We start from the raw sequence: 23,809 nt of genomic DNA, 5'->3' as shown, positions 1-23,809 counted from the left end.
AACAACAAAAAAGGTTTATATTTTCCCAAAATGTTTTATTTGTTCAGGTGGCATTGGCACTGCGTATGGGGTCACAGCTTTTAACTGTGACCTCTGCTCTCTTCATTGGCTGATAGACAGGTTGCATCAGGAGTCCTGCCTCCTGCTCTTCCTAATCTTCTTGATCTTCTCCTGCCTGACCGTTTCTCCCTCCAGAGAAGCGATCTCAGACAGTCTCTGGATGATTGCGGCTGACGGGGCTCCGCTTACCGGGTCTGGGTACGACTGGGCTGGAGGAGGAACACAGAGGAGAGTTAGGAGACCAAGTGATATGTACAGTCCAAAAGACTCATTCGTGGATGAGAGGGCTAAAATCTTGAGCAGGTCATGTGTGATATGGGGAACACTGGACTAGAAACAAAACAGAGTCTGATCAAGCATCATGATCCGACTGTCCTGGAGGAGGAATAGGGAGAACAGTCTATGAGCTGGAGGAGGAACAGAGAGAACAGTCTATGAACTGGAAGAGGAACAGATGGAACAGTCTATGAGCTGGAGGAGGAACAGAGAGAACAGTCTCAGGACTGGAGGAGGAACAGAGAGAACAGTCTCAGGACTGGAGGAGGAACAGAGAGAACAGTCTATGAGCTGGAAGAGGAACAGATGGAACAGTCTATGAACTGGAAGAGGAACAGACGGAACAGTTAGGATACCAAATAAAATAAAAACTACAGTAAGAAAGTGTTAGGAAGACACACAGACACCTTCAGGGAAGCTAGAAAACAAATCACAAGGGACGGATTATGAGGGCACTGGGTTCATGGAAGGATACAGGTCTATGGGTTTTCCTTTACACACAGTCTTTTCATAGAGGCCTTATTAAAAAGTTTCAGTATTTTAAAGAGAGCGGTATGGAAACAATAGCTACTGGTCACACAAGGTTTAAATCTTGACTTGATGGATTAACGGTAGACGAGGCTGTATATCGTTTTCCACGCAGGAATTTAAAAAGGTCTAGTAGAGCTGATGAAAGATATAAATGAACCACACTCTGAGGTAGCCATTGTTGTGGGGACGATAGCCCTCACAATAGTACAGGCATTGATTGAAGCGCAACGTTGAATTCAAATTGCCCTACCATACAATGTAACTGTATGTACAGTTGAAGTCGGAAGTTTACATACACCTTCGCCAAATACATTTAAGCACAGTTTTTCACCAATCCTGACATTTAATCCTAGTAAAAATTCCCTGTCTTAGGTCAATTAGGATCCCCACTTTATTTTAAGAATGTGAAATGTCAGAATAATAGTAGAGAGAATAATTTATTTCAGCTTTTATTTCTTTCATCACATTCCCAGTGGGTCAGAAGTTTACATACACTCAATTAGTATTTGGTAGCATTGCCTTTAAATTGTTTAACTTGGATCAAACGTTTCGGGTAGCCTTCCACAAGCTTCCCACAATAAGTTGGGTGAATTTTGGCCCATTCCTCCTGACAGAGCTGGTGTAACTGAGTCAGGTTTGTAGGCCTCCTTGCTCGCACATGCTTTTTCAGTTCTGCCCACATATTTTCTATAGGATTGAGGTCAGGGCTTGTGATGGCCACTCCAATACCTTGACTTTGTTGTCCTTAAGCCATTTTGTCACAACTTTGGAAGTATGCTCGGGGTCATTGTCCATTTGGAAGACACATTTGCGACCAAGCTTTAAATTCCTGACTGATGTCTTGAGATGTTGCTTCAATATATCCACATAATTATCCTCCCTCATGATGCCATCTAGTTTGTGAAGTGCACCAGTCTCTCCTGCAGCAAAGCACCCCCACAACATGATGCTGCCACCCCACTGCTTCACGGTTGGGATGGTGTTCTTCAGCTTGCAAGCCTCCTCCTTTTCCTCCAATCGTAACGATGGTCATTATGGCCAAACAGTTCTATTTTTGTTTCATCAGACCAGAGGACATTTCTCCAAAAAGTACGATCTTTGTCCCCATGTGCAGTTGCAAACCGTAGTCTGGCTTTTTTATGTCGGTTTTGGAGCAGTGGCTTCTTCCTTGCTGAGCGACCTTTCAGGTTATGTCGATATAGGACTCGTTTTACTGTGGATATAGATACTTTTGTACCCGTTTCCTCCAGCATCTTCACAAGGTCCTTTGCTGTTGTTCTGGGATTGATTTGCACATTTCGCACCAAAGTACATTAATCTCTAGGAGACAGAACGCGTCTCCTTCCTGAGTGGTATGACAGCTGCGTGGTCCCATGGTGTTTATACTTGCGTACTATTGTTTGTACAAGGATGAAACAGACCTGTGGAGGTCCACAATTTTGAGGTTTTGGCTGATTTCTTTAGATTTTCCCATGATGTCAAGCAAGGAGGCACTGAATTTGAAGGTAGGCCTTGAAATACATCCACAGGTACACCTCCAATTGACTCAAATGATGTCAATTAGCCTATCAGAAGCTTCTGAAGCCATGACATCATTTTCTGGAATTTTCCAAGCTGTTTAAAAGGCACAGCCAACTCAGTGTATGTAAACTTCTGACCCACTGGAATTGTGATACAGTGAATTATAAGTGAAATAATCTGTCTTTAAACAATTGTTGGAAAAATTACTTGGGTCATGCACAAAGTAGATGTTCTAACTGACTTGCCAAAACTATAGTTCGTTAACAATAAATTTGTGGAGTGGTTGAAAAACTAGTTTTAAATTACTCCAACATAAGTGTATGTAAACTTCCGACTTCAACTGTATGTAACTATGTCAAATTAAAATCTCCCTACCATTATATCTAAGCCAATATGACACCAATGTCGAGGAAAATTCTCAAATCAAAGTACCGCTAAACTGGATTTTATCATCAGAAAATGTATTTGCCTAAACCTAGCTCAAATTCTAGATGTCGAATGAAAACAAGGCTACAGCATCCGTAAGATAAGATGACAATTATACTCAGATCCATTTGGACTGAATAGGCTTGTAGGTGCAACAGTTTTTATAACGTGTATAATTCAAATCGCTCTCGTTCATTTCCGCCCGTTAAGAACCAACGATGTGCTACCTTTTTGTAGCATCAATGGACAATGCTAACTGACAATGGTGATGCAAATTCATTTCAGAATTTCTGTTAATGTTATTTATTGAGGCACAGTTTACAAAATATATTTTATCAATCAAATCAAAATATCAGCCGGGATGAGAAGGACACTTTAGCGCGTCTGCGTTGGAACGCGGATCACCTGCGTGTGTTTGTGATGAGTGGGCTATCGACAGTCGGACAGTAGCAGTAGCAGGTAGGCCTATAAAATATGATAGAGAACAGAATAATAACTAGTTATAGCCAATTCAAAACAAACATTGTACCCTCTGGTTAACTGTTTAGCTTTTACTAGGCCTATTGTACATTTTTATTATCGTAGCGCCACCATCTTTGATGCAAAAATAAATCCAAATACACACAACTTTAAGCTACATATTCATTTGACAAAGGTAATAAACTGGCCATGGATCACAGTAATTGATAAAACAGGATCATGTTTGCAAAACAAGTGTTTCTGAGCTAGGTAAGCTAACAGTTACAAAAATCAGGAATGCAGACAGGCTCTATAGACCTTCAGAAATTATTCATCCACCTTATTCCACATTTTGCTGTGTTACAGCCTGAATTCCAATCGCATTCAATAGATGCTTTTTCCCCACCCATCTACACACAATACCACATAATGACAAAAAACATATTGTTAGACATTTTTGCAAATGTTTGGAAAATGTAATACAGAAATCTCATTTAAATACACTAAGTATTCACACCACTTTGCCACGACAGTCCAAATTGAGCTCAGGTGCATCCAAATTTCCTTCGATCATCCTTGAGATGTCACTACAACATGATTGAAATTCACCTGTGGCCAATTAAATTGTTTGGACATGATTTAGAAACATACCTGTCTATATAAGGTCCTACAGTCGACGGTGCATGTCAGAGCAGGAACTAAACCATGAAGTCCAAGAAACTGTCTGCAGATCTCTGAGATAGAATTGTGATGAGGTGAATAAAACTATTTCTAGAGTGTTGAATGTTTCCAAGAGCATAATTGGGTAAATGGAAAAAACATTGAATTACACAGACTACTTAGAGCTGGACGTCCGACCAAACTGAGCAACCGGGCCAGAAGGATCTTGGCCAGAAACAAAACCCAAGAACCCATTTTGTATTTCAATTTATTATGGATCCCCATTGCCAAAGCAGCAGCTACTCTTCCATTGATCACTCTGACAGAACTACAGAGTTCCTTGGCTGAGATGGGAGAAACTGCCAGATGGGCAACATTCTCTACAGTGCTTCATCAATCTGGGCTTTATGAGTGGCTAGACGCAAGCCACTCCTGAGAAATAGGCACATGACAGCACGCCTGTAGTTTGTAAAAAGCTACATCATAATGCAAAAGATTCTGTGGTATAATGAGACAAAAATGTAATTCTTTGGCCTGAATGCAAAGCGCTATGTCTGGAGAAAACCAAGCACAGCTCATCACCTGTCTAACACCCTCCCTACCGTGAAGCATGGTGGTGGCAGCATATGGGGGATGCTTTAGAGCGACAGGGACTCTGAAACTGGTAAGGATAGAGTGAAAAATGAATTCAGCCAAATACATACAAATCCTTGATGAGAACCAGCTTCAGAGTGCAAATGACCTTAGACTGGGGCGAAGATTTGTTCCAACAGGACAATGGCCCAAAGTATACAGCCAAAGTAAGACTGGATTGGCTTCAGAACAAGAATCTGAAAGTCCTCGAGTGGCCCAGCCAAAGCCCAGACTTGAATCCCATTGAAAATCTGTGGAAAGACTTGAAGATTGTTGTTCACCACACTCCCCCATCTAACTTAAAAGAGCTTGAAAAAAATCTGCAAGGAAGAATGGGAGAAAATCCCCAAATCCAGATGTGCAAAGCTGATAGAGACATATCCAAGATGGCTGAAAGTTGTAATCACCAGCAAAAGGTGCTTCTACAAAGTATTGACTCAGGGGTGTGAATACTTATTTAAAATTAGGTCTTTCTGTATTTTCAATACATTTGCTAAACTAAAAAAATTAAAACATGTTTTCAATTTGTCCTAATGGAGTATTGTGTGTATATCGGTGAGAGAAAAAAATATATTTCATCCATTTTATTTTATTCAGGCTGTAACAACAAAATATATAAAAGGTCAAGAGGTATGAATACTTTCTGAAGGCACTGTATATGAGTGACTGTACTACACTGGGCACCTACTGACCCCCAAAAAATATTATGATATATACTGTCTTTTTTTCTCAATGACATGTACTGCTAAATATAGAGGTTTAAAGGAAATACAGGCAGGCACCACATTACAACAAGACAAAACAGTTCGCTCAACCAAGCATGGTGATCTTGTACGTTTAAAAGCAAAGCTTGTTTTCATATAATATTTAAAAAAGCCTGATAACAGTGGAATGGGATTAGTGTGGTGTGTGAAGAATCCGATACTTTAACTTTTATGCTACTAATCACATTATTGTGGAAGAACCTCCTCTTAAGAGTATGAATTAGGCTGTTTGAGAAGGTTTTAATCCTAAAAAAAACCTGCATACACATTGAAGGACAATAGACAAACATAGCTACTGTAGTAGGACAAAGCCGTGTGCTGGAAAACCTTGGTATAGCATGGGTGAAATAAGCATTGTGGTGCTCATGTGAACTCACTCTCTTTTTCCCCGCTTCAGACAAAAATGTCTACTTCACTTAATACTTTTTTTTTTTTTGCTTTTTAAAATTATACTTACATTTCTGATTAGCTCCTATTGTGAAAAGACTGCAGGTTCTGTTATTTACTCTTGGTCTGAGAACAGAATGAGCAACAAGACAAGTTACCACCAAAACTAGTGACGTTATGCTACATATGGTACTAGCATACTCTATATACTGTAGATATGCATCCCCAATGGCAACCTATTCCCTATACGTCAGGGGAATTCAACTCTTACCCTACGAAGTCCAGAGCCAGATGGGTTTTCTGTTCTAACTGATAATTAATTACACCCACCTAGTGTCCCAGGTCTAAATCAGTGCCTGTTTAAAGCAGTGGAACTGGCTTCGAGGTCCAGATTTGAGTACGAGGGCCCCATATCGTGCAGCACATTTGACCAATACACTATGGAGTGTCGTTTGGCCCTGTGGGCCTTCAGAAAGTATTCATACCCTTTGACTTATTCCACATTTTGTTGTGTTACAGCCGGAATTCAAAATGGATTAAAAAAAATATATATATATATTATCTCATCCATCTACACACAATACCCCATAATGACAGTGAACATTTTTTAGAAATGTTTGCAAATGTATTGAAAATTAAATAACAAAATATCTCATTTACAAAATGATTCACACTCCCTGAGTCAATACATGTTAGAATCATCTTTAAATCTGTGAGTCCTTCAGGCTAAGTTTCTAAAGGCTTAGAACACCTGGATTGTACAATATTGGCAACATTATTCTTATTTGTTTTATTCTTCCAGCTCTATCAAGTTGGTTGTTGATCATTGCTAGACAGCCATTCATTCCTGCCATAGGTGAGGAAATATAAGGCAAAATTGTAACTAGGCCACTCAGGAACCTCCAATGTCATCTTGGTAAGAAACTCCAGTGTGGATTTGGCCTTGTGTTTTATGTTATTGTCCTGTTGACAGGTGATTGTGTCTCCCAGTATCGGGTGGAAAGCAGAAGGAACCAGGTTTTCCTCTAGGCCTCTATTACGTACATTTTTATCCTATAAAACTCCCTAGTCCTTGCCGATGACAAGCATACCAATAACATGATGCAGCCTCCACCATGCTTGAACATTTGAAGTGTGGTACTCCGTGATGTGTTGGATTTGCCCCAAACATAACACTTTGTATTCAGGACATAAAGTTAATTTCTTTGCTACCATTTTTGCAGTTTTACTTTAGTGTCTTATTGCAAACAGGATGCAAGTTTTGGAATATTTTTTATTCTGTACAGGCTTCCTTATTTTCACTGTCATTTAGGTTTAGTATTGTGGAGTAACTACAATGTTGTTGATCCATACTCAGTTTTCTCCCATCACAACCATTCAACTCTGGTGACTTTTAAAACAGTTACATTGGCCTCAGAGACTGAAAAATGGCTTCTATCTCAAGGCCATCAGACTGTTAAATAGCCATCACTAGCACATTAGATGCTGCTGCCCTATATACATAGGCATGAAATCACTGGCCACTTTAATAATGGAACACTAGTCACTTTAATAATGTTTTCATATTTTGCATTACTCATCTCATATGAATATACTGTATTCTATCCTACTCTATCTTAGTCTATGCTGCTCTGACATAGCTCGTCCAAATATTTATATATTATTAATTCCATTCCTTTAGATGGGGAGTGTTAGATATTACTGCACAGTTGCAGCTAGAAACAAGCATTTTGCCACACCTGCAATAACATCTGCTAAACACGTACATGTGACAAATACAATTGATTTGATAAGGAAATCAGAGAATTGAAATAAATAAATAGGCCCTAATCTATGGATTTTACATGACTGGGCAGAGGCACAGCCTGGGAGGGAATAGGCCCACCCACTGGGGAGCCAGGCTCAGCCAATCAGAATGAGTTTTGCACCACTAAAGGGCTTTATTAGACAGAAAATAATCCTCAGATTCATCAGTTGTCCGGGTGGCTGGTCTCAGACGATCCCGCAGGTAAAGTCGGATGTGGAGGTCCTGGTCTGCGGTTTTGAGACCGGTTGGATATACTCTCAAATTCTCTAAAATGACATTGGAGGCAGCTTATGGTAGAGAAATTAACTTCAAATTCTCTGGCAATAGCTCTGGTGGACATTCCTGCAGTCAGCATGTCAGTTGAACTCTCCCTCAAAACTTAAGACATCTGTGGCATTGTGCTGTGTGACAAAACTTCACTTTTTATAGTGGCCTTTTATTGCCCCCAGCACAAGGTGCACCTGTGTAATTATCATGCTGTTTAATCAGATTCTTGATATGCCATACCTGTCATGTGGATGGATTATCTTGGCAAAGTTGAAATGCTCACTAACAGGGATCTAAACAAATTTGTTACACAACATTTGTAGAGAAATAAGCTTTTTGAGCGTATGGTAAATTTCTGGGATCTTTTATTTCAGCTCATGAAAGATGGGACCAAAAACGTACATGTGTTTATATTTTTGTTCAGTAAAATTTGTAATTATTTCTCAAACCATAATTCCACTTTGACATTTTTAATTTTTTAATTTTACCTTTAACTAGGCAAGTCAGTTAAGAACAAATTCTTATTTTCAATGACGGCCTACCAGGGAACAGTGGGTTAACTGCCTTGTTCAGGGACAGAACGACAGATTTTTACCTTGTCAGCTCGGGGATTCGATCTTGCAACCTTTCGGTTACTAGTCCAACACTCTAATCACTAGGCTACCTGCCGCCCCCACATTATGGGGCATTGGGTGTAGGCCGGTGACACACTATCTCAATTGAATCCATTTTAAGTTCAGGCTGTATTCAGTTAAGTGGTGAATACTTGCTGTAGGTCATAGGGTTGCAAATGGGATATAGACATTCTGTATATTTAATACTGTAATGGGATGTAGACATACTGTATATTTAATACTGTAATGGTTCTTTAACAATACTCTGGTACCTGTTCTTGTAGCCTTCTGAGGAGAAGGGGTTTCTCCCATTGAACGAGGCTGCAGCTGGCAGCAGGATGGCAGGAAATGACGTCAGGTCATAGGCTTCATAAGAGCTGTATGGCAGAGGTACACACCGTCAACACCCCAACACACACCGTCAACCCCACACACACAGCATCAACACCCCACACACAGCATCAACACCCCACACACACACCGTCAACACCCCAACACACACCGTCAACCCCACACACACAGCATCAACACCCCACACACACACCGTCAACACCCCAACACACACCGTCAACACCCCACACACAGCATCAACACCCCACACACAGCATCAACACCCCACACACCGTCAACCCCACACACACAGCATCAACCCCACACACACAGCATCAACACCCCACACACAGCATCAACACCCCACACACCGTCAACCCCACACACACCGTCAACCCCACACACACACCGTCAACCCCACACACACAGCATCAACACCCCACACACAGCATCAACACCCCACACACACACCGTCAACCCCACACACACAGCATCAACACCCCACACCACATCAACACCCCACACACACACAGTCAACACCCCAACACACAGCATCAACACCCAACACCACATCAACACCCCACACACACACAGTCAACACCCCAACACACAACATCAACACCCCACACACACCGTCAACCCCACACACACACCGTCAACCCCACACACACAGCATCAACACCCCACACACAGCATCAACACCCCACACACACACCGTCAACCCCACACACACAGCATCAACACCCCACACCACATCAACACCCCACACACACACTGTCAACCCCACACAAACAACATTTTTTAATTGTTTAAAAACACCTTCAACTCCAATGACTGTCAGATTAGAGTCAACAGACTACGACTTTGAATCAGAAGTGGTTTGGCTGGCTCTTTCTATTGTCAGACACACTGTAACCTAGCAGCTAATCTCCCTCGGTGTAATACAGTGGTGGAAAAAACACCCAATTGTCATACTTCAGTAAAAGTAAAGATACCTTAATAGAAAGTTACTCAAGTAAAAGTCAGCCAGTAAAATACTACTTGAGTAAAATATTTGGTTTGAAATATACTTAAGTATTAAAAAGTACATGTAATTGCTCAAATATACTTAAGTATCAAAAGTAAAATTAAAAATATAAGTCACTTAAAATTCCTTATATTATGCAAAGCAGATGGCACCATTTTTTTTTTTGTTAACATTTACAGATAGCCAAAAGAACACTCCAACACTCAAGATATTATTTACGAAAGATGCATTTGTGCTTAGTGAGTCCGCCAAGCCAGAGGCAGTAGGGATGAGCACGCGTTCTCTTGATAAGTGCGTGAATTTGACTATTATCCTGTCCTGCTAAGCTTTCAAAATATAACAAAGTATTTTTACTTAAGTACTTTACACAACTGCTGTAATAGGAGTTACGCAGCGGCAGACAGTGATTTGGGGGGGGGGGGGGGGGTCAAAATACTGTTGAGAGGCCCCTTACCCACAAAAAGGGATATTTTCCTCCATACATTAAGTGTTATGATAATGAATAACCTGGTGTTAAAAATACCTTCAATTCTTTGGTTTAATTTCAGGCAATTAGTGTTAGTTTTTCCATTTGTGTCAAAAACTGTCTCTGGGGCCCCCCTGGGCAGTTGGGGCCTGTTTCATTTGAAACATGACTGAGTTCAACTGGCATTTACAGACAGTAGAGACACAGAGCACAGTGATGGATTAATGTATTCCGGATGAGCTGCTTAGTTACCCGAAGGCCAAGCAGGGTCTGCTTACCCAAAGGCGCAGGGGCGAGCAGTGGCATGGGAAAGCTCCTTGTGGAGGGTATAGTGGTGGCGGTGGCCCGACCGGTGGATCTGGTAGTCTCTGGGCAGGGGAGGGATGGAGCCGTTAGGCTTCATGGGACGCTCATCTGAGTGGGGAAATTAATTCTAAAAGTAAGCTTGACTAAGAGAAATGTCAACAAGATAAGAGTGGGAAATGGAAAAACAACATTGGCTCACATAGAAGGTAAAGCCTCAGTTTGACGTGGATGTCGCTGGTCCAAAACAAGTGCCTAAAAGGGTTCACACACACACAAAACGACTGCTGCAACCAAGCCTGCCAATGTCAATAGCTTGGACAGATGGAAAATACAAATGCTGAGGTCGCCATCTACTGGTGACTCTGTAGTCACACCTGTCCAACATCAATCAAACTGAGCCTTCACTCCTGTATACCACATTTTTATTGTATTTTTTTTTACTCAACATTTATTTAACTAGGCAAGTCAGTTAAGAACAAATTCTCATTTACAATGACGGCCTAGGAACAGTGGGTTAAACTGCCTTGTTCAGGGGCAGAACTCAGGGATTCGATCTAGCAACCTTTTGGTTACTGGCCCAACACTAACCACTAGGCTACCTGCCGCACCAAAAGGCCATGGATCTTACAGTAATAATCAATTGGGGGAAAAAAATTAAACAAATACCTCTGAAATCATACTTGGGATACATCCTGTTGTCATTCTTCCATGTCTTATCAAACAGGAAGTGACTCCCACAGATGTCTCTCTCTGGGTAGTTATTATCTGAGGAGCCCAGCCGGGACAAAGGAGACACCTCTCTGCCCAGGAAGGAGGAAGTAGACCTGAACATGTAAATAACATTTCAATAGTAGGCCACAAATTAACATCCATTCAGCTGAATGGAGTAGTGCCTAATAATATGGCTAACCTGACTGTGTGCGCACGCATCTCAAATGACACCCTACACCCCATGTAGTACACTCACCCCGACACATATCTACCTCCATCACTCCAGTATCCCTGTCCCCTTCCCCCTATACATATCTACCTCTATCACTCCAGTATCCCTGTCTCCTTACCCCTATACATATCTACCTCCATCACTCCAGTATCCCTGTCCCCTTCCCCCTATACATATCTACCTCCATCATCCTTGCACATGTAAATATGGTATTGGAACTGACTTTTTAAATATTTCCTGTATATAGTATGCTTACTTAAATTTGAATTACATATTTCCTTTTTTTCTCTCCCCTTCTTCTAGAAATAAACTCTGCAAAAAAAGAAAATGTCCTCTCACTGTCAACTACGTTTATTTTCAGCAAACTTAAAATGTGTAAATATTTGTATGAACAAAACAAGATTCAACAACTGGGACATAAACTGAACAAGTTCCACAGACATGTGACTAAGATAAATTGAATAATGTTTCCCTGAACAAAGGTGGGGGGGTCAAAATCAAACAGTCAGTATCTGGTGTGGCCACCAGCTGCATTAAGTACTGCAGTGCATCTCCTCCTCATGGACTGCACCAGATTTGCCAGTTCTTGCTGTGAGATGTTACCCTACTCTTCCACCAAGGCACCTGCAAGTTCCCGGACATTTCTGGGGGGAATGAGGGAGGAGGATGTCTTCCCTGTAACGCACATCGTTGCGATTGCCTGCAATGACAACAAGCTCAGTCCGATGATGCTGTGACACACCGCCCCAGACCATGACGGACCCTCCACCTCGAAATCAATCCCGCTCCAGAGTACAGGCCTCGGTGTAACGCTCATTCCTTCGACGATAAACGCGAATCCGACCATCACCCCTGGTGAGACAAAACTGCGACTCGTCAGTGAAGAGCACTTTTTACCAGTCCTGTCTGGTCCAGCGACGGTGGGGTTCTGCCCATAGGCGACGTTATTGCCGGTGATGTCTGGAGAGGACCTGCCTTACAACAGGCCTACATGCCCTCAGTCCAGCCTCTCTCAGCCTATGGCAGACAGTCTGAGCACTGATGGAGGGATTGTGCGTTCCTGGTGTAACAGGCAGTTGTCGTTGCCATCCTGTACCTGTCCCGCAGGTGTGATGTTCAGATGTACCGATCCTGTGCAGGCATTGTTACACGTGGTCTGCCACTGTGAGGACGATCAGCTGTCTGTCCTGTAGTTCTGTCTTAGGCGTCTCACAGTAGACATTGCAATTTATTGCCCTGACCACATCTGCAGTCCTCAAGCCTCCTTGCAGCATGCCTAAAGGCACGTTCACGCAGATGAGACGCTGGGCATCTTCCTTTTAGTGTTTTTCAGAGTCAGTAGAAAGGCCTCTTTAGTGTCCTAAGTTGTCATAACTGTGACCTTAATTGCCTACCGTCTGTAAGCTGTTAGTGTCTTAACGACCGTTCCACAGGTGCATGTTCATTAATTGTTTATGGTTCATTGAACAAGCATGGGAAACAGTGTTTAAACCCTTTACAATGAAGATCTGTGAAGTTATTTGGATTTTTACAAATTATCTTTGAAAGACAGGGTCCTGAAAAAGGAACTTTTTTTTTTTTTTTTTGCTGAGTTCACATTGTATTGATTATTGCATTGTTGGTTGAGTTTGCATGAAAGGCATTTCACTGTACTTGTGCACGTGAAATTAACACTTGAAAACGGTTGACCAGGGCACATCAAAAGTAGTGCACTATATAGGGAATAGGGTGCCATTGGGCCCTGGTCTAAAGTAGTGCAATATGTAGGGAATAGGGTGCCATTCGGGACATAGACATTCTCTTGTACACAACGTTACCTACCCTTCTACATTCCAGTTGGAATCCTTTCGGTCCCTGGAGTCTAGAATTTCAACAATAAAAAAAAGCATGTTGTGGTATTCAGCTATAAGATATGAAGGAAGTGGAACCAGCATAGTAGAAGCAGTCACACTACAGGTGTTTAATTTAATATATTAGGATGAGACACTGCAAATGCAGCAGCTACTCTTCCTGGGGTCCACATTAAAAACGTACAAATACATTAAAGTACAGAAGCGTTATAGGCAAAAACATTAGATTACATTAACTTCAAAATAAAAATTAAATAAGCATTACTGGAAAGACAAAAAATAAATACTATTTACACACAATCATATTGTTATATAGAGTACAGTTAGATTTTAATAATGAGGAGAGGCGCTGTGATACATCTTTCTATTTGTTTTTTTAAAGCTAAACTTTGTCTGGTGGCAGAGCATTCCACGATGGCACGGCTCCGTTATCTGAGGCCAAGCATTAAACTACCACGTACCCCGTCTCATCGTGAAACATTACCGGTGTGAACTAGGTAGGCTGGCTATAGCTGCTGGCTAATGAAATGAGGTCAACCCTCTACAGGAGACTGCAACGGGCAAAAAGATCCTGTTCATGGGTGATAAGTAGTGCACTATACAGAGAAACCCATCACCAGAACCCTATTGGCACCACACTGGGAAAGGGGCACATTTTGGACGCAGTGATATAACCTGGCTCTGGACATATGGATGGACTGTCAGTGGACTGTCAGTACACCGGTTAGACGGCTCAAAACAGAGCAGCATGCCTTGCCCTTAAAGGGATATGTCAACCTGTACTTGATAAGGTTCTCCTCATTGTAAATGAGAACTTGTTCTCAACTTACCTACCTGGTTAAATAAAGGTGATAGAAAATAAAAAAATTGGAGATACGGTATAGGTATAGGCATAGTTGTCTAGAACATATACATCTGTCTATATAAATAAAATGCCCTCAAAGTGCGCCGTCAGATTAATATCCTTATGACTACAACTCCCATGGCGCAAAGCGGTTCTCCTCGTCTTCCTGCTTGCAGGCTGACAAGGCCATTGCGCGTTGCCATAGCAACCTGACTCGCGTAGTTGAGTTAGGAAAACCATTTCTACCAGGTTGAATATGGTGAGATTGTAACGCCTACATTGATAGCTAGTTGTAAAATCCCTGAAACAAACTGCACTAACTACCTCTCATTCGGATATCGACTACTGTAACTTATTTTAAGCTAGCATTTCAAGAAACCGCAATGCATTGTGGGTTTTGTAGTCGACTTGGAACTCGGCAGATTTGACATAAATTGCTTCCTGACACATGCGTTATAAATCAAAGGCATTTGCATGCTTATTAATTTAACTGCACACAGATCATGAACAGCATGCATGACATTGTCAGGATTGAGAATAAATTGACTACTTCTCTAGTCTTTAAGCAACATTTGTTTTAAAAACGCCTAACCACTTGTATACTCTTACTTGCATCCACTTTAGACATACAAAAAAAAATCAAGACGCCAGTTTCTTCACCGTACCCAAACCAGAAACTGATTTAACGCGTTCAGTATACATAACAAGCATTTCCTACTTACCGTTCTGAGGGAATTTTCTCCTTGATGTATGAACATGTATCGGCTTGACCCCGGTCAGTCGTCCTGGTCCATAGCCGCCTTGGCCTAACTGTATACCGGTGTAACCCGAGCAGCCCAGCGTCAAGTCCCGGGCGGTGCTGAGAGAAGGCGCTACCGGTAATGTTATCAACTTCGGGATGGCTGTAGGGTACATTACCGCGTTAAAATACCGGACGATAGCCTATCTAGAGATAATAATACGACGCACTAATATTCCAAACGCATAAAATGGTTTGTTAACATACTGGTGATGGCTAATTATCAACAAAAAAAGACAAGTATAAACTTTAACTAGCAGCGGAGCGAAAAGCCCACTTGAGGCTACGTGGCGAGTTGAGTCGTAGTTTCCATGGCTACAGACGGTGGATGGACAAGCAGCAGGCCCGACATATAATCACAATGTCCTAAACATTTACATAGTAATATACACCTTTTACATTTTTAGTCATTTAGCAGACGCTCTTATCCAGAGCGACTTACAGTAGTGAACATGAGCATACATTTCATTTATTTTTTGTACTGGCCCCCCGTGGGAATCGAACCCACAACCCTGGCGTTGCAAACACCATGCTCTACCAACTGAGCCACAGGGACACCTCATCTACTATACTACAAATCACCTAACCAAACAAGATCATGCAAAAAAAATGTTTTATCAAAGTGATATGTGCCAAGTTTGTGACAGCATTGCATTGCTTTGTTAATGAAGTGCTAGTATAGAAGCTACAAAATGTATTTATTGTTAAAATGTTTCAAAGATGTGACTCAAGTGATTACTGATGTGACAAAATAGTGTGGACTAGAAAGCAAGGATCTCTCCAAGCTTGTTCCTGGAGAGGTAGCGCCCTATAGGTTCAGGCAGGGGCGGTTCTGGGAGGGAGGTGCCCCTGTAACAACAATTTTGGGCCCCCTTGTGGCCCTCCTAAATGTGGAGTATGAAATAATTTTTACATAACTCATTTTTGCTATCGTTCTTTTTTTTTTACATCCGTTATTAGATAGTGGCAACGAGGAACACTAATGATTATGAACATGGTCTTTTGCCTGCAATGTGCAGTGAAGAAAACGACATGACAACAATAACATTTAATTCAACTGGCCCCTCTAACAGTACAACTGGACCCAGCTTGGCCCTGCCAGGTTGAAATGGTCTAGAACCGCCACTGGGTTCAGGTTAGATACAAATGGGGATGGAGTAAAAACGTACAGGACCGTCACTCTCCAGCAACAAGCTTGGAGAGCCCTGCTGTAGAATCCAGTGTATTTTATGTAGGAAAAGGTTCAACATACTACACAAAACAGATTTTAGACACCAGAGTTACGAGACAAGACCAATAAGTTCCTTTTGATGTTTATTGTAGACTCAACAGCATCCTTTGGGGGAAAAAAAACCTGGAAGACAAGAATAGTTTATATTTAATACCAGAAAATAAGACAAGTTTCTTACAGCAAACGCATTTCCAATGTTTAGAGTTTGAGATCAAATTGTCAATGCTCTGTTTTCCAGCACCGAGCACAAATTTGAACTGAGCATCTAAAAAAACCAAAATCCTTTAAATCACTAAGTAACTGGATCGAAAAACATCCTCAAAGTGTCAGTAGTTTAATGTGGTTTCAGACAAATTGGCTTATTTTTCAGACTGGTTTCACCAGAGTCGATAAGATGGGGAAAAAAGTTGAGCATCATTAACCACATTGTGTAAAAACAGAAATTGGACACTTAGGACTTGAGATACCCATAAACAATGTTCAAATGGTTTTGTTCTCGATCATAGCACTAGTATAAAGCTAATAAGCCAGTAGTCACCAACCCTGACAAAAACAAGACCGGATTCATCTCGTCAAGATCTTGGAAAAGTGAGCAGACTTGGCGAAAACAAAACCCTAAACACACGTTGGCTTTCCAGAACCAGGGTCTACGGACATCAGTCGTATGCCTCAATAATCTTTCCTTCGTCCCTAAGCGTGCCCATGTTCACTTCCCCCTCACTCACTCAAAAGGAAAATAGCCGTTATAAGAAATAAAATGAATCTCCCATCTAACTCATAGCCTCCAAATCCAAAGCTTATATATATATTTGTGGAAAGAATTGAAGTGCACACATCAAGAGAACGATAGGCAACAGTCTGAGCACTGATCTAATACTAGGTCATCATGTAAAAATGAAAACTGATCCTAGATCAAACCACCTACTCTGACACACACACATCCCCAGAAGTTCAAAGTTAAGTCCCAAAATGGCACCCCAATTCCCTATATAGTGAACTACTTATGGGTTGAACTAGTACACTATACAGGGAATAGGGTCTCACTTGGGATACAAACATACAGGTTTCCCCATCTCACCTTAACCCCCACCCCCGGCCCTGGCATTTCCCCCTAACTCAATCCTTGGGACCTCAACGTGTGAACATTTTGGTGTTAGCCCCCAACGATACAAAGCTTGTTGATTATTTGAATCAGCTGTGTAGCGCTAGGGGGGGTGGGGTCCCGAATACAGTTTTGGAAACACTGCCTTAAAAATAAAATAAAAGGTGAGTCACCTCTAGTTCATCCTCCTGATGAGTCTGTTGATCTGGTCCTCTCTGTTTCCAGCATCTCCTCCCTCCACAAAGTGAGTCGTCTTCTTGTTCATGCCGCCGCGGGGCGTAGACAGTTTGAAGGGCCACAGGAAGTTGTTGGCAGGCTTGAAGTTCTTCCCGACTGTGTAAATCTCATGGATCAGGTCCTCCACACAGATGATACTGTATTTACCTGGAGGGACAAGGACAGAGTGAGGACAGTGTGTGTAAAAAAAAAGGGCACTCTGCAGTTCAAGTCAAAGAGCTGATTTTTTTTTTTAAAAAACACTTAAATTGATAAGACATAAGGAAGGACTGACCATCCAGGAGATTATCCATTTCAACAAATTTGAATGGTCACATTCAATGCCTCTGGAAAGTATTCAGACTTATTCCACATTTTGTTACATTACAGCCTTATTCTAAAATATATTTTTTAAATCCTCAGCAATCTACACACAACACCCCATAATGACAAAGTGAAAACAGGTTAAGCATTTCTGCAATTTAAAAACAAAAAATATTAATCTTATTTAAACAAGTATTCAAGTGCATCCTGTTCCCATTGATCAGCCAGCCGTAAGACGTTTCTACAACTTGATCCCAGCCCCACCTGTGGTAAAAGCAATTTATTGGACATGATTTGGAAGGGCACACCTGTCTATAAAAAGGTCCCACAGTTGACAGTGCATGTCAGATCTGAGAACGAATTGTGATGAGAATAAAACCCTTTCTAGAGTGTTGAATGTTTCTAAGAGCACAGCCATATTTGGGAAATATTGAACTGCAGACTAACTCGGGCTGGCCGGCCGACCAAACTGAGCAATCTGGGGAGAAGGGCCTTGGTCAAAGAGACGAGCAAGAACCTGAGAGTCACTGATATAGCTTCTCGGTAGGGATGGGAGAAGCTTCCAGAAGGACAACCATCTCTGAAGCACTCCAGGAATCAGGCCTTTATAGTAGAGTAGCCAGACAGAAGTCACTCCCCAGTAAAAGACACATGACCGTCTGCTTGGAGTTTACCAAAAAGCACTAAAAGCACCTAAAGAACTCAGACCATGAGACAATATTCACTGATCTGATGAAACCAAGATTGAACTCTTCAGCCTGAATGTCAAGCGTCACTTCTGGAGGAACCCTGGCACCATCCCTTCGGTAAAGCATGGTGGTGGCGGCAGTATCATGCTGTGGGGGATGTCTTTCAGCGGCAGGGACTGGGAGACTAGGCAGGATCGAGGCAAAGTACAGAGAGATCCTTGATGAAAAGCTACTCCAGAGCACGCAGGACCTCAGACAAGGTTCACCTTCCAACAGGACAACGACCCTAAGCACACAGCCAAGTGGAGTGGCTTCAGGACAAGTCTCTGAAAGTCCTTGAGTGGCCCAGCCAGAGCCTGTACTTGAACCCGAGCGAACATCCCTGGAGACCTGAAAATAGCTGTGCAGCGACGCTCCCCATCCAACCTGACAGAGCTTGAGTGGATCTGCAGAGATGAATGGGAGAAACTCCCCAAATACAGGTGTGCCAAGCTTGTAGTGTCATACCCAAGAAGACTCAAGGCTGTAATCACTGCCAAAGGTGCTTCAACAAAGTACTGAGTAAAGGGTCTGAATACTTACGCAAATGGGATTACATCTTTGTTTTTATAAATAAATATGCAAAAATTCCAAAAACTGTTGTTTGCTTTGTCATTTTGGGGTGGTGTGTAGATTGCTGAGGGAAAAATGATTTAATCAATTTTAGAACAAGGCTGTAAAGTAACAAAATGTGGAAATGTCAAGGGGTCTGAATAATTTCCAAAAGCACTGTATATAGCACATGTTATTGCTGGTGTAGAGAAAAGCTTACTGCTAGAGGTTTGTGTACAGTAACGGGATATCCATGTCCCAAATCACTAAATGCAGTTGCCTATTCTGCCATTTCAGATTTCAGATTGTTTTCTCAATGTGGTTTCAGACAAATTGGCTTATTTTTCAGACTGGTTTCACCAGAGTCGATAAGATGGGGAAAAAAGTTGAGCATCATTAACCACATTGTGTAGACGTTTGAAAGACAGGACAATCAGTGCCGATTTGTCCCATCGTGTAAGGGATCATCTTTAACCAATCTAGTCTATGTTACGTGTGAAAAAGGCTTTGACTTCCAACATGGGCGCTTGAAGCGATTCAGTCCCATATAAGTAAAGGCGTACCCAGGGCCTTCTCGACCAGGGCGTTGTCTGTGAGGGCAATGCGCTGCTTGGTCATCCTGCCATGGCCACGCTTGTAGATCAGCTCGCGAACAGACTTCAGGTTAGGGTACCTGGGAAACAAGAGCAGGAAAATACTATCTGTGAAACAGCATGCAGGTAGCGTAGTCGCAACGAAACAGTGAGAACTACTGCATCTGCACCCAAACAAAACATTTGGTTCATTTCATACTGGGCATGCCATTAGTAATATCAATGTGGTTTCAGACAAATTGGCTTATTTTTCAGACTGGTTTCACCAGAGTCGATAAGATGGGGAAAAAAGTTGAGCATCATTAACCACATTGTGAAAAAAAAAATCTAGATAAACACTGCATCAGAAGTTAGGTTGTACCACTACCTTAATCACTGCCAAGTAAAGCAACAACACAAAACCATAACTGTTAAATTCAACAGATCAAAGCAGGGGAGAATTCATTAGTACAAACCTGTTTGCAACATGAAAAGTTCTGCTACGAAAACGAGCATTTCTTGTTGGCCAATTCTGGTTAGTCCCTCCCTACATCGGACCCTTGGCTTCCTAGTGAATACACCGTGGTAGTAATGTCAGCCTTACCCCCAAGCGATGTAGGGCTCGGCGATCCTCAGCATGTTGATGGAAGCCTTGTTCAGTTTGACAAACACTCCATTGAAGATCTGACGCAGACGCATGAGCTGGAGGACCTTGCGCACCTTGGGACTGACACCGTTGATACTGAGAGGGGGGCAGGGGCGAGAGGTACAGTGTTAGAAATATGTTCAGCACAGCATCACCCATCTTCATTTTCAAGTCAACTTTTAGTTTACATTCAATGTGGTTTCAGACAAATTGGCTTATTTTTCAGGCTGGTTTCATCAGAGTCGATAAGATGGGGAAAAAAGTTGAGCATCATTAACCACATTGTGTAGACGTTTGAAAGACAGGAAGAAGACATGGTCGCCAGCTATACCAAGTAACAAATAAAATCAATGTCCAGGTAACGACTTAAATACATCCATGTTTTACCCAGCACCTGAGTAATGGTGCACGAGACAGACATGGAAATCTGACCCAAAAAAAACCCAGATAAAATATGCATTTAGCAGTCTAATCCACAGAAACATACCCCCTGATCCTGATGACGAAGGCCAGCTTGGGCTCAGCTGGGACGTAGAAGTTCCCAACCTTGCGGGCTGTCCGCCCCATGCGGATCTCACGCCGGTACATCTCCCTGTACTCCTTGTGGTACTTCTCAGCCCTCTTGTAGATCAGTTTCCTGGTCACCTTACGAGTCTGGGGATATAAGGCATCAACTATGAGTCGGAGCAGAACATTACAGCTGGTTAACTTCACAGTAGGACCAAAGTTGCTTTTTTTAGCAGGATGTAGGGAATTCACCCACCACTGTACAATGTAGAGAAAAGGCCAATTCAGGAGGGTGCTACGAAATGTCAAAACGTAGCTCTTTAGTAGTGTCATTATAAAGGATAGACTATTCTCTGCAATACTTGACAGTGTTGATAAAATATGAACATTAATTTGCTTTGACTTTTGCTTGTTTAGACTGTGCCACTCTTGGTTGTATATCTTCCATATTTGGTGTTGGACCAATCAATTTATACATGTTTGTATAAACCTGGAATGAATTCATCATTTTATGGGTGAACAGCCATAAGGATGCAATGTTTTAAACTGATCAAATCAAAATTGTATTTGTCAAATATAACAGGTGTAGTCGATTTTACAGTAGACCAACAACGCAGTCTCAATGTTATAACTAACAATGATTATTTAGGACATTTCTATGTGGTTTCAGACAAATTGGCTTATATTTCAGACAGGTTTCACCAGAGTCGATAAGATGGGGAAAAAAGTTGAGCATCATTAACCACATTGTAGTTATACATTTTGAATGACAGTGGGTAGTTATTACCCCCCTACACCCAGACAGCTCTACGCAGTACATCAACTGCATTTAAAGGGGAGATGATATAAGTATTGTAAACTTAAATATGGAAGCCTGCTAGTTAGGTTAATACTTGGGTTAGTTCAAACTCACTTTTTTGTCGGCAAGCATCTTCTTGATGCGCACGGCCTTCATGGTGGCGAAGGCCTTCCGCCTTTTCAAAAGGCTCTCAGGGACCGCAGGAACCTTCTTTCTGCAACAGATGCAACACTTTGGTTTAGAGAAAAGGGGGAAATAGTTTAACATGGACGTGACTGACTGAGAAATAGTATCTTAAAAAACGGACCAAACGTGTTGCGAAAGCTGTTAGTTTTACCTAGCTGTTAGCAACATCACCGCTAACTAGCCATTTCCAAAACGTGAGCTAACCTGGCTTGTTAGTTTTGCCGGGCGAAGACAGAAGCAAAAAGTCTACTTTGTGATATTGTAGGGATCAAACAGCGAAATACTCAGAAAATACTTTGCAACTCATTGACAATATGCAAGTGATACTACGAGCCACGCATACAGGTTAAAACATGTGCAAATGGATTCGCAAGCCGGGCATGTTTCTAACCATATCCAGTCCCGAGTCAACCAAATCAACAAAAATATCGTAGAGTAAAAAACGCCACTCAACACTACCGACCGACAAACATGTTCTTTAGCTGGCAATAACTAATTTAATGTGAAATAACGTTGGATATTTGTTAAATTAGTAGATGGGCATAGATTGTGGCAGAGAAGAAATCACTTACTCTGCGTCCGCCATTGTGTCCACCGAGAAAGAGACATTCTCTCCTGCGCATGCGTGAGTTGAAAGCTTTTAGGACCCCAGTCGCTGTCTATTAAACTGCCTGAGAAGAATTCCCTCTTGCCGCTAATCTCGCAGTGTCTGCCCTCCACTGGTGATTTTAGCATGGAAATCTTGCTGGGGGCAAACTCAACATGAGAAACGGTGCACACGAACTCTTATGACCTACATTTTTTTTATTTTTTTATTTAACATTTATTTAACTAGGCAAGTTAGTTAAGAACAAATTCTTATTTACAATGACGGCTTACCAAAATGCAAAAGGCTTCCTGTGGGGGCTAGGATTAAAAATACAAATAAATTAAATAAAAAATATAGGACAACACAGGCCAAACACTAACCCGGAGGATGCTAGTCAATTGTGCGCCGGCTTATGGGATTCCCAATCACGGCCTGATGTGATACAGCCTGGAATCAAACCAGGGTCTGTAGTGACACCTCTAGCACTGAGATACAGTGCCTTAGACCACTGATACAGCCTGTATTCAAACCAGGGTCTGTAGTGATGCCTCTAGCACTGAGATGCTGTGCCTTAGACCACTGCGCCACTCAGGAGCCCACTTATGAACTTTGAGGGATTTTAATTAATGTATTCATTCATGCAGACATGTGACAAAATGTTTACCATCCATTTTTACTGTGTTAATATTGAGTTAGAATCCCTCAAAGTTCACTAAGATAGAACAGAATAATTATTTTCCTCATCATGGAGCTGGCATAATACGGACATCGTATGGTAAACAATGACCATCACACTGGATTCATTATCCACTAGTGGCACATCAAAAAAAAAAAAAAAAGGTCTAACAGAGATTTGTCCAGTTCTTTTTTAAATGTAATTACATTTTTACATAGTCCACTGTAATATAACTTCTTAAAAAATAAAAGAAAGATTTAAAAAATGTGGGGAGAGACCAAAGAAATGTAGTTATTTAACTATTTTTTTAATGCAGAAATCAATATCAATGTAGTAGTAACAATAACACAGAATAAATAAAAATATAAATAAGAAGAACACAAGAAAATAAGCATACAGGTAAATATGTATAGGGTTAAGGGGACTATATACAGGTACTATATCCAATACCATATTAACAATGTACAGAGATACTGGAGTGATGGAGGTAGATATGTATAGGGTTAAGGGGACTATATACAGGGTCAGTACCATATTAACAACGTACAGAGATACTGGAGTGATAGAGGTAGATATGTATAGGGGGAAGGGGACAGGGATACTGGAGTGATGGAGGTAGATATGTATAGGGGGAAGGGTACAGAGATACTGGAGTGATGGAGGTAGATATGTATAGGGGGAAGGAGACTATATACAGGGTCAGTACCATAT

General features: G+C 41.6%; 2 protein-coding genes and 6 non-coding genes across 8 annotated transcripts; all 8 read right to left on the bottom strand.

Moving 5' to 3' along the window:
* Positions 1–126: 126 nt before the first annotated feature.
* On the bottom strand, positions 127–15,257 carry c6h8orf89 (chromosome 6 C8orf89 homolog). Its single transcript, XM_029755025.1, has 7 exons — positions 14,894–15,257; positions 13,299–13,338; positions 11,201–11,358; positions 10,507–10,642; positions 8,678–8,782; positions 5,788–5,843; positions 127–269 (listed from the first exon to the last, which is right to left on the bottom strand). The coding sequence occupies exons 1-7, from the start codon at positions 15,084–15,086 to the stop codon at positions 127–129; spliced, it is 831 nt and encodes a 276-aa protein (XP_029610885.1). The 5' UTR covers positions 15,087–15,257.
* Positions 15,258–15,453: 196 nt separating this feature from the next.
* Positions 15,454–15,526, bottom strand: trnaa-ugc (transfer RNA alanine (anticodon UGC)). The gene has a single exon. It is a non-coding gene; the product is annotated as a tRNA-Ala (tRNA).
* Positions 15,527–16,267: 741 nt separating this feature from the next.
* LOC115195327 (60S ribosomal protein L7) lies at positions 16,268–22,482 on the bottom strand. Its single transcript, XM_029755105.1, has 7 exons — positions 22,406–22,482; positions 21,762–21,861; positions 20,829–20,995; positions 20,300–20,437; positions 19,687–19,796; positions 17,477–17,687; positions 16,268–16,324 (listed from the first exon to the last, which is right to left on the bottom strand). Exons 1-6 carry the CDS (start codon positions 22,417–22,419, stop codon positions 17,479–17,481), a joined length of 738 nt encoding a protein of 245 aa, XP_029610965.1. The 5' UTR covers positions 22,420–22,482; the 3' UTR covers positions 16,268–16,324; positions 17,477–17,478.
* Positions 16,538–16,629, bottom strand: LOC115196501 (small nucleolar SNORD12/SNORD106). The gene has a single exon (XR_003878866.1). It is a non-coding gene; the product is annotated as a small nucleolar SNORD12/SNORD106 (small nucleolar RNA).
* LOC115196500 (small nucleolar SNORD12/SNORD106) lies at positions 19,439–19,530 on the bottom strand. The gene has a single exon (XR_003878865.1). It is a non-coding gene; the product is annotated as a small nucleolar SNORD12/SNORD106 (small nucleolar RNA).
* Positions 19,938–20,029, bottom strand: LOC115196502 (small nucleolar SNORD12/SNORD106). Its single transcript, XR_003878867.1, has one exon. It is a non-coding gene; the product is annotated as a small nucleolar SNORD12/SNORD106 (small nucleolar RNA).
* On the bottom strand, positions 20,534–20,625 carry LOC115196503 (small nucleolar SNORD12/SNORD106). The gene has a single exon (XR_003878868.1). It is a non-coding gene; the product is annotated as a small nucleolar SNORD12/SNORD106 (small nucleolar RNA).
* LOC115196504 (small nucleolar SNORD12/SNORD106) lies at positions 21,506–21,597 on the bottom strand. Its single transcript, XR_003878869.1, has one exon. It is a non-coding gene; the product is annotated as a small nucleolar SNORD12/SNORD106 (small nucleolar RNA).
* Positions 22,483–23,809: the final 1,327 nt, after the last annotated feature.

The sequence above is a fragment of the Salmo trutta genome, chromosome 6 (assembly GCF_901001165.1).
Source record: "Salmo trutta chromosome 6, fSalTru1.1, whole genome shotgun sequence".
NCBI lineage: Eukaryota > Metazoa > Chordata > Actinopteri > Salmoniformes > Salmonidae > Salmo > Salmo trutta.
The sequence above is the reverse complement of the archived record's forward strand: the minus strand, read 5'-3'. Positions and strand labels throughout refer to the sequence as shown.